The sequence below is a fragment of the Haematobia irritans genome, chromosome 5 (genome assembly GCF_050003625.1).
Source record: "Haematobia irritans isolate KBUSLIRL chromosome 5, ASM5000362v1, whole genome shotgun sequence".
Taxonomy (NCBI): Eukaryota; Metazoa; Arthropoda; class Insecta; order Diptera; family Muscidae; genus Haematobia; species Haematobia irritans.
The window spans coordinates 104692344-104708772 of NC_134401.1; the positions used below are offsets into that span (position 1 = coordinate 104692344).

The 16429-nt window shown below is 31.2% G+C and overlaps 1 protein-coding gene across 1 annotated transcript in view; it reads right to left on the minus strand.

Moving 5' to 3' along the window:
• Positions 1-16429, minus strand: part of sca (scabrous) — an 88649-nt gene that overhangs the window by 54246 nt on the left and 17974 nt on the right. The window contains exon 2 of the mRNA XM_075312808.1: positions 8084-8501. Coding sequence (XP_075168923.1) covers positions 8084-8501 — 418 coding nt within the window. The remainder of the gene's footprint in view (positions 1-8083; positions 8502-16429) is intronic.

The following is a 16429-nucleotide window of genomic DNA, read 5'->3' on the forward strand; positions in this document are numbered from 1 at the left end:
ATAAATGTTGAAAATCCTTAGGTATATTCATATTTTACATGTGATACGTTTCCAACTATAAATATTTGCTTGTCATAAATTTTGCATTTCCTCTAATGTAAATGTGTATTTGTTAAGCTTGTTGTCATATCACCCTTTTCGTATTAACCTATAAAAAGGAGCAGATTTTGCTCACACAAGTAGGGTTAAGAGATATGACCGTAAGAGACTGAAAATAAAGGGGTGAAAAAATGAGGCGATTTAACTATTAAGAAAAACTCATTTATTTAAAGCTTTTTTTAATATTCAAAAATTTAAATGTGGATTAGTGAATAAAAATTCATATTTTATTTTACATATAAAAATTCTTGAAAGCCTGCAAAAGCAGTGTTCAATATGATATTTATTAAAAATTTATAAATTGTATTAGATTGTTCAAATTTTTATTATACAATATTTATTTATTTATTATTATTATTATTATTATTATTATTATTATTATTATTATTTATTTATTTATTTTTTTTTTGTTAAACTCGAAAATTACTTCTTATAGCTGTTTTTGTAACCCTCTTCTCTCGTATCATATTTGGAAAAAATCAAAAAAAAAATCTGAAATTTCATAGCATATATGGAAGGGGTTACACGAAAAAGAATTTTGGCAAATATGTACGCTAACGCTATTCAAGGTTTGTATGGTGTATACTTTTGGGCGTTAAAAAATCCCTGTTTTGTATTATATTTTATACACTTTACCATTTCACAAACACGTAAAATCCAAATGCTTCAATATATACTTCCATTCACTGTCATTGACATTTTGTTTATGGACTCGTTGCCATTGGCATTGTTGCTACATTTTCTCTTTTCCACCTTTGTCATAGGTAAACATTTTCTATATTGTTTATTATTCTTAGTATATATTTTTTGGTAGCATAAGCTTGCTTGTGTATAGAAAAGTAAGTGCTTATATTTTGGTTGGTTTAGGGAGTTGAGTAAATTGGGTATTTTTCTTGCTTTCTTTGTATTACTTTAGAATGGAAAATTACTAGGTATCCTATTTTCCCTTTGCATAAGAAATGTCGAACAAATATACGTACAATGTATCAACTGCATAAATTTAACAAACAAATCCTTTTGAAAACAAGTGTAACATAAAATTTCTATTTGATTTTGTTTTTTGTTGTTTTTTTTTTTTTTTTGTATAATACACAAGCTTACTTTCAAATATGTAGACTGTTTGCGGCTTATTTTTCAGTTGGATGGAATTTCTATGAAACAGGTAGAAAAATGAAATGAACCTTTTGTAAGCCATAACCTGAGGCAAATCATTCAGTGTTGTACGGAAATTAACATTTCTATATCTTCAACATTGTCATTATTATGATTGAAATGTAATACCCATGGTTGTTAGAAACTGAAGTATACTTTAGGGATTTGAAAAATACATTTTCATGAAAAATGTAATACAAGATACATTTTTGTTTACTTTTAATTTTCATAATTCACTACTAATACATAGGTAAGTACAACATTTCAATATTTTTATAACAACTTGTAAATAAATTTTACTCGTCAAGACATCATTCTGCGGGTGGCAAATTTCATTTAATTTTGTTTAGTTAATATTTTATTAGTTAAATTAAATTTAAAATTATATTTTAATTTATGAATATACTGAGTATAACTATGCAGCATTATGGTTCACTTTTTGGGTTGTAGTTAGTCGATTAGAAATCGATGGGAGAAAATTACTCCCCCAAGAAGCTCAAGGATTAAAAAAAGAATCATAAACGTAACCCAGTGTTTTTAAAAGGTATTGAATCTAAATACAGGTCCTAATAGATTCGCAAAGTAAAACGTATGGAACATTTTGACATTTCTAATGTCAATTTGTAAAGTTTGGTTTGGTTTTGCCACTCGTGCCAAAATAATCTACGAACATTTTAATAAAATTTTACAAAAAAATCTACCAAATTTAACAAAATCTTATTTTGAAGATTTTGATTAAATTTTTGGGGCTATTACTGAAAAAGATAAGAAAAAAATGTTTTTTTTCTTCGAATACTTTTTTATTTTAAAACTTTAAAATTTTCTATAGAAATACAATTTTGACAAAATTTTCTATAGAAATACAATTTTGACAAGTTTTAAAATAAACAAGTAAGGAAAGTCTAAAGTCGAGCGGGGCCGACTATATTATACCCTGCACCATATCATCCGTCAAATGTGTTGTGGGCTATATATAAAGGTTTGTCCCAAATACATACAATTAAATATCACTTGATCTGGACAGAATTTGATAGACTTCTACAAAATCTGTAGACTCAAAATTTAAGTCGGCTAATGCACTAGGGTGGAACATAATGTTAGTAAAAAACAAGTAAGGAAAGTCTAAAGTCGGGCGGGGCCGACTATATTATACCCTGCACCACTTTGTAGATCTAAATTTTCGATACCATACCACATCCGTCAATTGTGTTGGGTGCTATATATAAAGGTTTGTCCCAAATACATACATTTAAATATTACTCGATCTGGACAGAATTTGAAAGACTTCTACAAAATCTGCAGACTCAAAATTTAAGTCGGCTAATGCACTAGGGTGGAACACAATGTTAGTAAAAAAATATGGGAAACATTTAAATGTGAAGCAATTTTAAGGAAACTTCGCAAAAGTTTATTTATGATTTATCGCTCGATATACATGTATTAGAAGTTTATGAAAATTAGAGTCATTTTTACAACTTTTCGACTAAACAGTGGCGATTTTACAAGGAAAATGTTGGTATTTTGACCATTTTTGTCGAAATCAGAAAAACATATATATGGGAGCTATATCTAAATCTGAACCGATTTCAACCAAATTTGGCACGCATAGCCACAATGCTAATTCTACTCCCTGTGCAAAATTTCAACTAAATCGGAGCAAAAAAATGGCCTCTGTGGTCATATGAGTGTAAATCGGGCGAAAGCTATATATGGGAGATATATCTAAATCTGAACCGATTTAAACCAAATTTGGCACGCATAGCTACAATGCTAATTCTACTCCCAGTGCAAAATTTCAACTAAATCGGAGCTAAAGATTGGCCTCTGTGGTCATATGAGTGTAAATCGGGCGAACGATATATATGGGAGCTATATCTAAATCTGAACCGATTTCAATAAACATTTGCACACTTGACTACACTGCTAATTCTACTCCCTCTGCAAAATTTCAACCTAATTGGGGTAAAACTCTGGCTTCTGGGACCGTATTAGTGCATATCGGGCGAAAGATATATACGGGAGCTATATCTAAATCTGAACCGATTTCAATGAAATTTGGCACACTTGACTATAGTACTAATTGTTCTTCTTGTGCAAAATTTTAAGCCAATCAGGGTAAAACTCTGGCTTCTGGGGCCATATAAGTCCATATCGGGCGAAATATATATATGGGAGCTATATCTAAATCTGAACCGATTTCTTCCAAAATCAATAGGGATCTATTCTGAGCCAAGACACATACTTGTGCCAAATTTGAAGTCGATTGGACTAAAACTGCGACCTAGACTTTGATTACAAAATGTGTTCACGGACAGACGGACAGACGGACATGGCTATATCGACTCAGGAGCCCACCCTGACCATTTTTGCCAAAGACACCATGTGTCTATCTCGTCTCCTTCTGGGTGTTGCAAACATATGCACTAACTTATAATACCCTGTTCCACAGTGTGGAGCAGGGTATAAAAAGTATATGATTCGAAGAAAACATTTTTTTTTAATTTCTTTTTCATTTTTGGCTTCTAGAGAATTATTAACGTAACCCAGTGTTTTTAAAGCGTATTGAATCGAAATTTAGCTCCTACTAGGTTCACATAGAAAATTGTTGGAATTTTTTTTTCTATAGGAAATTTGGTCACAATTTTATTTCTATAGAAAATGTTGTCAAAATATTATTTCTATACACAATTTTGTCAAAATCTTTCTTCTGCAGAAAATTTTCTCAATGGACTTTGATAGTTCAAAATTAAAAAAAAAAAATAAAATGTTTAAATATATTTAATTTATAGAAAATTTTATTTCTATATAAAATTTAGTCAAAATTGTATTTCTATAGAAAATTTTGTCAAAATTTTATTTCTATAGAAAATTTTTGCAAATTTTTTTCTTCTTTAGGAAATTTTGTCAAAATTTTATTTCTACGAGTATACACAATTTTGTGAAAATGTTTTTTTCTATAGAAATATTTCTCAATGCACTTTGATAGTTTAGCCAAAATTAAAAACAAAAAAAAAAAAATTAAAGATATTCAATTTAGAGAAAATTTTATTTCTATAGAAAATTTTGTGAACATTTTATTTCTATAGGAAATTTTATTTATATAAAACATTTTAACAAAATTTTATTTGTATAGAAAATCGGGAAACAATTTTATTTCTATAGAAAATGTTGTAAAATTTTTTTTACAGAAAATTTTATTTCTGTAGAAAAATTTCTCAAAAAATTTTTTTTTGATAGAAAATTTTGTCAAAATTTTATTTCTATAGAAAAGTTGTCAAAATTTTATTTGTATAGAAAATTGTGACAAATTTTTATTTCTATAGAAAATTTTGTCAAAATTGTATTTCTATAGGAAATTTTGTCAAAAGTTTATTTCTATACATAATTTTGAAAAATGTTTTTTTTTTTTTATAGAAAATTTTCTCAATAGACTTTGATAGTTTAGCCAAAATTAAAAAAAAAAATAAAATTTGTAAATATATTTAATTTAAAGAAAATTTTATTTCTATAACAATTTAGTGAATATTGTATTTCTATAGAAAATTTTGCCAAAATTGTATTTCTATAGAAAATTTTGTCAAAATTTTATTTCTATAGAAAATTTTTTCAAAATTTTATTTCTATACACAATTTTGTGAAACTGTTTTTTCTATAAAAAATGTTCTCAATAGGCTTTGATAGTTTAGCCAAAATTAAAAATGTATTAATATATTTAATTTAAAGAAAATTTTATTTTATTTTTTATTTTGTCATAATTTTATTTCTATACAAAATTTTGCCAAAATTGTATTTCTATAGAAAATTTTGTCAAAATTTTATTTCTATAGAAAATTTTTTCAAAATTTTATTTCTATACACAATTTTGTGAAACTGTTTTTTCTATAAAAAATTTTCTCAATAGGCTTTGATAGTTTAGCCAAAATTAAAAATTTATTAATATATTTAATTTAAAGAAAATTTTATTTTATTTTTTATTTTGTCATAATTTTATTTCTATACAAAATTTTGCCAAAATTTTATTTCTATAGAAAATTTTTTCAAAATTTTATTTCTATACACAATTTTGTGAAACTCTTTTTTCTATAACAAATTTTCTCAATAGGCTTTGATAGTTTAGCCAAAATTGAAAAAAAAAATAAAATTTATTAATATATTTAATATAAAGAAAATTTTATTTTATTTTTTATTTTGTCATAATTTTATTTCTATACACAATTTTGTCAAAATTTTATTTCTATACAAAATTTTTGCAATTTTTTTCTATGTGAAATTTTGTCAAAATTGTATTTCTATACACAATTTTGTCAAAATGTTTTTTCTATAGAACATTTTCTCAATGGACTTTGATAGTTTAGCCAAATTAAAAACAAAAAAAAATTTAAAGATATTCAATTTAGAGAAAATTTTATTTCTATACAAAATTTTGTGAAAATTTTATTTCTATAGGAAATTTTATTTATATAAAAAAACTTTAACAAAATTTTATTTATATGGAAAATTGTGACAAATTTTTATTTCTATAGAAAAATTTGTCAATTTTGTTTTTCTACAGAATATTTTATTTCTGTAGAAAAATTTCTCAAAATTTTATTTTTATAGAAAATTTTGTCAAAATTTTATTTCTATAGAAAAGTTGTCAACATTTTGTTTCTATAGAAAATTTTGTTTCTATAGAAAATTGTGTCAAAATTTAATTTTATTTTTGCAAAATTTTAATTCCTTTTTTTCTTTTATTGTTGATTTGTATTTCAATCATATTTGTTGCTTTGATCTCAGCTTTAAAACCATTGCGTTGGCTAAACTACAAGAGTAGCTTAACCAACAGCGGAAAAGAATGTTTGTCAAATTTATTTGGGCAAATCCCTATAGACTGCAAAATGGTTGGATGGACGCACGTTTCGGAATTACCACATTCCTCATCAGCATCCTCTACTTGCAGCACAACTATTAACCAATTATTAGAATAAATTCGGGTAGTTCACTAAACCCAAAGTGAACCACACTCGAACCCTCCGAAAAAAGGTTTATGATAATTGGTCTTTGCCTAAATAATTTTTTATATCTATAGAAATGCCAAATGTAAAGAATTATTAATTTTATTTCTGTAGAAAATTTTGCCAAAATTTTATTTCTATAAAAAATTTTGCCAAAATTTTATTTCTATAAAAAATTTTGAAAAATTTTTTATTTATATACAAAATTTTGTCAAAATTTTATTTCTATAGAAAATCTTGCCAAAATTTTATTTTTTTTATTAAATTTTTGCAAAATTAGATTTCATAGAAGATTTTATCAAAATGTCACACCTATAGAAGATTTTGCCAAATTGTATATCAATAGGAATTTTGGTAAACATTTTATTTCTATAAAAAATTAAAAATCTGCCAAATCGTCAAGAATTCTACCAATCTACCAAATAGTACTAAATCTACAATATTTGTAGAATTCTTTCAACTGTGGTATCCGCGATACGAGCGTGGCCTTGTCGAGTAAACTCGATATTTTGTTTTGTTCACAAACTGCTGAGTTTTGAATGGCTTCTTATCAGAGGAAATCAAATTCGTTAATTGGGTATTTTCGTGCAACAGAAGCAACACGTTGGCTCTTTACGGTCTAAAATTTTTGGGCATCGTTAAGCTCTAGCAATTTTTGGAACATTCAATATTTATTACGTCCATTCTTGAGATATGGTTGGCACACAAGCAAATTTTCTTGTACTGCGGTGTGGATTACGATCAAATCTGGCCTTTACTTTTCGAATAATTTCTGGTGTTGATACCGTTACTGTTTCCACATTTTGGACTCGATGGAATACGGTAGCGAGCAGGAGTACGAGAAACAAAAAACGCTTTTCCAGAATTTGCGACATCACCGCGAGGTCAAAAACCAGCCGAAACCGTTCGGAACCGTTATCTACGTAGAAGATTTTTTTTTTGCACATAAAATAAATGGATGATCTGCATAATTCGAGACCATATGTAAGCTATAATGAAGGAGAATGGTCGCCACCAACCCAATGAAATCAACTTCAGTACATTGACATTTTCTCCCCTCACACTGAAAAAAAAAGCATGTCCGGTTCAAAAGATTTTGTGTTTAATTTAACAATTTTGGTATTGTTTCCGAGCCAAAGAAGCGGAGAATACAAGTAAGGATATTTTTAACATATAATTCCCTTTTAAATTTGGGTTTTGTGTACTTGACTCTAGGAAGCAAATTTTAATTTTTCGCTTTTTCAGTTTTTTTTCTTCATATGCTATTAAAGTCTTTTTATTTTCCAAATTCAGACTCGACTTCCAGTTGAAATTATGTTATATTTCAAGTAAAAAAGTCCTTAAAATAAAGTGTTTAAAATCATGTCATATTTTTGAACGATTTTTTGCTTTGTAGTCAAGATGCAAAAAGACAAAAAATTTAAAGACAATTTCATTAAATTTGGGGCGTTTTCTTTTCCATAATTTCATAGTAGCAATTCCTCTAAATTTTTTATCCAAGAAGCTCGTATAAAAATTTTAATAATACGTAGCATTTTTTTTTTTGTTTTGTGGCGTAAAAGCAACTTGCATTCACAACAAAAAATATATTTAATTTTAAATTGAATATTAATTTTAATTAAACTCGTTTAAAGAAAAAAAAATCCTAAAGAATTTCTGAATACGATGCATTTTTTTATTTTATTTTTAGCTAAGCATATTTTTAGGCTGCCCGTTTCTTCAATAAGACAATTTTCTGCTTCTAGAAACTTGTTCCCAAACAGAAACCTTTTGTTAGTATAACTTTAAATTTCATTCTCTGGTTTATGCTTTAAAACATTATTTCAATTATGCCTTACCTGATTGTTATGTTCAATGCCTTCGGCTACATCAGCACTTGACTGATCCTTGGCCATGTCCTTTTGCCATTGTTTGTTGTGCATAACTAAACGTTTGTAATCCTCCTCCTGTTGTTGAGTCTCTTCTCGCAATTCCTGTACATAAACTTCATTCTGCTGTTGACGCTCTTTTAGGGCAGCTAATTCTAACTTAAGCTGTTGGAAATCACTACGAATGGTGGTTAAATCCTCCCAACTTTGAGTTCGTGTTGCTATATCTCGCATGGCATTGCTGGCTATTTGCTGCAATTCTACAAGTTGTTTACGTAGTTCACTTACTGATTGTTGCAACCATTCAATTGTGAGACGTTCCTTGTTGCTTTGACTACTGGGAAAGGAATTTTGTAAGTGACCATTGCGTAAGTCTTGAACCTCTTGTCTGCAAAAAAGGGATAAACATGAGATGTTTTTTTTAATGTAAGTGAAGTACAAGAAATTTCTTTATTGTTATATGAAGGGGGAAAATGTGTTCCTATGAGAAACACTTGAATTTCCTTGGGGAATTTAAAGACACCGTTTAAATTTAGAAAATTCCCTTAATATATTATTTTATGGATAAAAAAGCTGTTTCCTATATATACAATACAATATAATAAAACAAGCTCCCAAAAGGCTGCTATGTTTTTGTGTGCTTGAGTATTTTGAATGACAGTCTTACGAAAAATACAAATACCTACCACCCTCTTCACTTTTTTATATCCCTTTTAGCGTAACATCAATCAATTAAAAATCCATTAATCAAACCATAAAACGGATGTAGAAAACCTAAAAATGCTTTGCAATGTAAATCCCTTAAGATATGCTTCACTTTAGTTTTTAAAAACCTAGAGAACAATAGACTGTCATCAAATGTTAAAAACATTTTTATTTTTTCGTCAATGGAATATCGTTTCAATGTTTTTGGAATTTTTTCTTCCATTTCCATTGGAAGAATTCTTTCAATATAATTGCTTTTGTCTAAAATTGAAGCATACTTTTCAATATTTTCATCAATAATAGAAAAACTTTTAACCAAAACAATTTGGGGTTTCCATTTTAAATTGATTTAAGATTGTAATCTGTGGCAATGGTCGTGGTATAGAATAAGATTTTGTTTTTTTAAATCTGTTATTTTTGCTTGAGCCAATTCTATTTCTTTCATTCCTTCTGGGTATATTGTAATAAATATAATAAAGTGACAAGAAAAAATGTTTTAACTTAAAGTGTGTGTGGTTGAAGAAAAATTTTGTTTGGATATAGCCACAAGCATTAGAATTTGATTTCTTCATAATGAAGATTAGATTTGGAAAATGATGTAGGACAAATTACAGTCAATTTAAAGTGGCTACAAAACTGATGAACATTTTGCAGTCACACTTTTGGTAGGCTCATGCCGAGCGTGTCATCTTGGAATAACTGGGACAATGAAGACCACATCAATCAGGGCATTGAAGATGATACTAAACTTAAGCCCTAGAGAGGTACAGATCAAACTCATCACCATGCATGTGATGAGATTGAAGATGTTGGAAGAACGGGCACGAAACACGAACCATGGCGAACGATCAAAGGATCATAGGGTCGACGGTGGTTGTAATAGCAAATGCCGCAACAATTCGTGATGTATAGCTTAGTTGGTCATATCTGACCAGTGTGACATTTTGACGCCAGTTAAATGGTCATGAGATATTGGAACCCCAGAACAGATACCACATTGGAATAGCTGCTACACCGATGGATCGATCATCGAAAGGGACTGGGCGTATACTCGTAGGTGCAGGACCCAGACACCGAAATCCTATTCTGATTACGGAACCCCAAAACAATCCTGTAGGCAAAAATGCCTGCCGTAAAGGAATATAAACATGAACATTCTCACAATTTGCGGGAGGGAAAATAAGACATTGCGGTTCGATCGCGAACCATATTAGAAGGCAAACGAATGATCAGTGAATACTTGGAAGGCGAATAAGGGCGGCCTACACGGCAACTGTTCAGACTGCTATATATTCCTACCAGTGCTGCGATGTATTGGGTGGAAGACCACCACCTGTCAGTGAGGACGAGAGACGGTCCACGTAGGTCATACCTCAGCTAATATGTAGCACGTGCGGGTATTTAAATAGTTACATTTTCCTTCTGAACCCAGCAATTCAAGATGTTTACAGGAATTGTGGACAATCGCCTTACACCACGAGATATATGTTCGCGTGTCCTGCGGAACCTATAGACCTGACTCTCATTCTGGTACAAAGACTCGGAATACGCCAAGATCTGCATAATATGAGTGCTGGAATATGTCGGAATAAGACGAAATGTAAAGGCAAATTAACTCATTGGGAAGTGAGCTTAGAGAACGCAAAACCCATAGAAGCAACGTGGGTCGAGTTCAACTAATGGGCACGAGGGACACATAAAGCCATGTGAACCACATGAATAAAGACGAAAAATGCTATGGGGTTACAGAGACATGAATACAACTGGTGCTCTACTCAAGGAGAGTAGGACGACTGACAAGAGGGCTTTAGGAATTGAGAGCACATCTGCGCCGAATAGGAAAGTATAGGATGGTGCATGTAGCGGATGTTTTGTTTATGAGACTTTGGAATACTATCTTCGTCACTGTCCTGTCTTTACTACGCAAAAAATTAACCATATCGGTGAAGAGGTGATTCGGGACCTGACGCAGCTTGGAAAAAGGGACTGCAAACAAATTAATAAGAACGGTGCTCTACTCAAGAAGAGTACAGACAGAAAACAGAACAGAGTGTACAACCAGCCGAATACTTGCTTGGGTGTATGCCAGTCAAAATGAGGTAAGGCAACCAGAATTCTTTTTCCAACCTAACCTAACCTAATAAGAAAGATTGCGACATTTAATTATTTCTATACCCTCCACCATAGGGTAGGGAGTAAATTAACCGTTTGGAAAACATCGAAATATTGGTTTTAGACTCCATAAAACATAAATATTATCTGGGGTGTGGTGAAATTCTGAGTCGATATAACAGGTTGGCTGATAAGTCCCCGGTCTGACACATAGATGGCGTCGCTAGTATTAAATTCATATTATTTTTATATAGTACCAACCTTCAAATGATTCGTATCAAAATTTGACGTCTGTAAGTCAATTAGTTTGGGCAATAGAGCGTCTTTTGTGAAGTAACTTTTGTATTTGTGAACAAAATGGAAAAAAAGGAATTTCGTGTTTTGATAAAATACTGTTTTCTGAAGGGAAAAAATACGGTGGAAGCAAAAATTTGGCTTCATAATGAGTTTCCGAGTTTCTGCCCCGGGGAAATCAACAATAATTGATTGGTATGCAAAATTCAAGCGTGGTGAAATGAGCACGGGGGACGGTGAACGCAGTGGACGCCCGAAAGAGGTGGTTACCGACGAAAACATCAAAAAAATCCACAAAATAATTTTGAATGACCGTAAAATGAAGTTGATCGAGATAGCAGAGGCCTTAAAGATATCAAAGGAACGTGTTGGTCATATCATTCATCAATATTTGGATATGCGGAAGCTCTGTGCAAAATGGGTGCCGCGCGAGCTCACATTTGACCAAAAACAACAACGTGTTGATGATTCTGAGCGGTGTTTGCAGCTGTTAACTCGTAATACAACCGAGTTTTTCCATCGATATGTGAAAATGGATGAAACATGGCTCCATCACTACACTACTGAGTCCAATCGACAGTCGGCTGAGTAGACAGCGACCGGTGAACCGTGTCCGAAGCGTGGAAAGATTCAAAAGTCCGCTGGCAAAGTAATGGCCTCTGTTTTTTGGGATGCGCATGGAATAATTTTTATTGATTATCTTGAGAAGGGAAAAACCATCAACAGTGACTATTATATGGCGTTATTGGAGCGTTTGAAGGTCGAAATCGCGGCAAACCGGACCCATATGAAGAAGAAAAAAGTGTTGTTTCACCAAGACAACGCACCGTGCCACAACACATTGACAACGATGGCAAAAATTCATGAATTGGGCTTCGAATTGCTTCCCCACGCACCGTATTCTCCAGATCTGGCCCCAGCGACTTTTTCTTTTTCTCAGACCTCAAAATGATGCTCGCAGGGAAAAAATTTGGCTGCAATGAAGAGGTGATCGCCGAAACTGAGGCCCATTTTGAGGCAAAACCGAAGGAGTACTACCAAAATGGTATTAACAAATTGGAAGGTCGTTATAATCGTTGTATCGCTCTTTAAGGGAACTATGTTGAATAATAAAAACGAATTTTGACAAAAAAAATGTGTTTTTCTTTGCTAGACCGGAGACTTGTCAGCCAACCTGTTAGCGATGTCCGTTCGTTCGACTGTTGAAATCCCGCTAATTTCCGAACGAAACAAGTTATCGACCTTCAATTTGGCACACGCAGTTGATATTGATGAAGGTCGGATGGTGTTGTATATGGGCCATATCGTACCACTAGTAAGTATGGCCCCCTTACCGACCCCTCAGATTTGATTTGCGTAGGCTTCTGGAGGAGCAAATTTCATCAGATCCGGTGAAATTTGGTATATAGCTCCCATATAAACCGATCCCCAGATTTGATTTAGGGAGCTTTCTGAAGGTGTAACTTTCATCCGATCCGGTGGAAATTTGTTACGAGGCTTGTTAGTATAACACATTTACACACCAAAAAAAAAGTGACCCCACCGTGGAAGAAAATGTAGGTTTATTTTAGAAAATTTTAACCAAAATAGTTTTCTAATTGCAACATGTTACAAATAAGTTAATAGTTTTTGTCAAATTGAAGAACATTTTTAAAAATAATTAATTTTTTCCTGTTGTTTAAGAAAACTTCATATGTTGGAAGAAAAAATTGGATTTAAAAATTGTTCAAATGTCTTTAGCGCTGTACGAAGTTCGATACAGGTACAATTTTAGTAAAATTTACTAATTTGAGAGACTTATGAACTCAATTTAAGCAAACTTCTGCTATTTTAGGAAAATATGAACTATTTTATTTTTTAGTAAAATTGTGCACTATATTTGTATACAACTTTTTTTTGCTTATTTTAAGTTCACGTCATTAAAGTTAGAAAAAAATTATTCAAATAAGGAACATTTACTCATATTGTGCAAAATTTAACTAAAATCAAGTAATCTTCATGAACTAAAATAAAGTTCAGTTGGCATTAGAGCCCCTTTTTTCTGGGTGCAACTACACGCAGAGAAGGAATATGATCACCTCAAACATGTTTCAAGAGCAAAATGTTATTTTTGTATGGTGACCATGTAACATGTTTGTCACTAAAATGTTATTTTCTCGTCAAATATAACCTGCTTGCCGAAATCAGATACATGATTTCCGAGAAAATAACATGGTTGCGAAAACCATGTTACATGGTCACCACCCAAAAATAACATTTTGCTCTTAAAACATGTTTGAGGTGATCATATTCCTTCTCTGGGTGTATGCAAAAATTGGTTTATATCGGTCCATAATTATATACAGCTCCCATATATAGACCTATTCCCATATTTGTTTCCTGTGCTTTCTGGAGGTGAAAATTTCAACCGATCCGGTATTATGTATATTTCGTTTCCAAAAATTTTACTTGCATGACGTTTTATATTAGGACAATACATTTGTTTCGATATACCGACTTATAAAAATACATACATTCAATACAGTTCACAATTGTAGATAAGAGATACGTACATTTCGGGTGAATCTATTTTCCCAGCTCTAAAGCTTGCCAAGAGGATCAACAATTTTTAATTAAAAAATTTTATGTCTAAATGAAAAATATTTCCGTTTAAGTTAAATTGCCTAACAAATCATAAGCATTTACACATGGGCTAGTCATTTGCATTTTACCGCTAATAAGCTAGCTACAGAGAATACAATTTTCCCTGAAGCCAGGAAATATGACAACAACAAATCTTTTTAATTTTCCTTAAATTCATGGGAATTCCTAGGATGCTTAATATTTGCAGGGCTCACCAAATCTAAGAAAATCGTTTTGTGTGTTCATTTTTTGGTTTTCTTTACAAATCAAATGTAAAATTGTAAACAACAGCCTTGAGGTATTATGTATACATATGTGTGTGTGTGTGTGTGTGTGTGTAAGAAAAACTTTGTTATTGTGTTCAAAGGTAACAGCAATTTAGGGCATGTGTAAATCAAATTGAAAATTTAAAGCATACTTTTAGGAGTTGTTGAAATATCAAAAAACGAAACAATTCATATATCTATATGGGATATACAAAAATTGTAATGCCTTTATGTGCAAAATATTATTGAATTTCTTTTACGGTATTTTTTGTTTGTTTTCTAAACAAAACAAAAAAATAAAATGTGACTCTGTATGGAGTAGTCATGGGAAACTGCAAGAAAAATGGTTTGGTTTGGAGATCGGTTTCCCAGTTCCACTGAACCACTTAAGGTTTGGAAATGTGAAATTGGGTTTTTTGCAAAAAGTTTGTTAGCAACCATTTTTCATTTGAAAAATATCTCATTCGAAAAGTAATATGGTGAAAAACTTTTGCTTTGTGTTCGCAAAAGGTAACTGTTGGCAAAAAAAAAAAAAAACAAATATTAAACAAGCTATAGATTAAAAATCCAACATTCATACCTACTTAACAGTCCCCCATACGGGGGCAAAAAAAAAAAAACAAAAGATCGTCTTAGAAAAATTTTGTGTTGGAAAATTCGTTTAACCCAAGGAATGAAGCTATGCTTTTTTCTTTTTGCTTTTTTAGGAAGCTATGTGTGGGTGTGTGGTAGGCCAAAGCATATAGCTCTGAAATCATTTCCCTCTAGTCCTGTTGCTATAACAAAATGAAATTGAAACAATTTAATACATTGCCATATAGCATAGGTAGAATGATTCTATGCCTGGGGATGTGGGGACGGAAGCCAGCTTTAGGGATATATAAACGGAAAGCAATAACGACTTCTACGAAAAAAATACCACCACTCATACTGCAACAAACATTCCTGAAATATCTAAAGCTGTATAGGCACTACCGTATTCATAATGAAAACACCAAATATAATAAACGGAAAATTATTGAGTTTTATTTGCACAAAAACCAAAAAGAACAAAAAAAAAAAAAAAACAATCTACACCGGATACAATACCATGGGGACATTTGTACCGAACAAAGGTTTAGTTCATTCAACCGAATGCTATGCAGAAAATAAACGAGGAAGGATATTAAAAAAAAATCATTGATATACTGGGGATACATTTAGCCGAAGCTATTTCGCAAATTATTGCTATGATTGGTACAAGGATAGCCAATCTTCTAAAAATATGAGTTAGTCCATGGGAATGTATATTTTCTCAGGAGGTTCTACATTGAAATAAGTGTTTTATTTTCTGAGGATCAAAATTTTCGACAAGCAAAGTTTTCTTTGGAATCTACACAGAAAAAAAATTAAAAACAACTATATACGGCGTAAGTTCGGCCAGGTCGAATCTTTTGTACCCTCCACCATGGATTGCGTAGAAACTTCTACGAAAGACTGTCATCCACAATCGAATTACTTGGGTAGTGGTACACTGAAAAAAATATTGTCCCGAGGTCAAAGATTTCATGTCTTTAAAATACGAATACAAATTTTGCTTAGCATAGAAGACGCATTTCCCTAAAATAAAGTTATTTTCCTTGTCCAAAAGTCGATAAACTTTTCAATGAAGTCGTATTGTCCTTATAATTAAGTGATTTGACTTAAACATGGGTATCTTAACATGAAAGAAAAAAATTGTAAGCTACGGTCAACTTGACTTTAATAATTCAGAAAAATTCTTTAAATTTAATGAAATTGTCTTTAAATTTGTTGTCTTTTTGCATCTTGACTACAAAGCAAAAAATCGTTCAAATATAGGACATGTTTTTCAAAACTTTATTTTAAAGAAGTTTTTTACTTCAAACATAGCATAATTTCTACTGGAAGTCGAGTCCTAATTTGGAAAATAAAGTTGCCGTTAACTCGTTTTTAAAGGACTTTGATAGCATATGAAGAAAAAAAGCTGAGAAAGCGAAAAATTAAAATTTGCTTCCTAGAAGCAAGTACACAAAACCTAAATTTAAAATAGAATTGTGTCTTAAAAGTATCCTTACTTGTATTCTCCGCTTCTTTGGCTCGGAATCAATACCAAATTTTTTAAAGTAAAGACAAAATCTTTGGAACCGAGTATCCTTTTTTTTTAGTGTATCTTAAAACTTCTTAACATCGTTTTCTAATATATATTAGACAAAAAAGTTATGTATAGGTAAGTCTACAAATAATTACGAATCGACATGGACTTTTGCACGGTACGTAGAGAGCCAGAATTGTAATATGGGGGTCGCCTATATGGGGG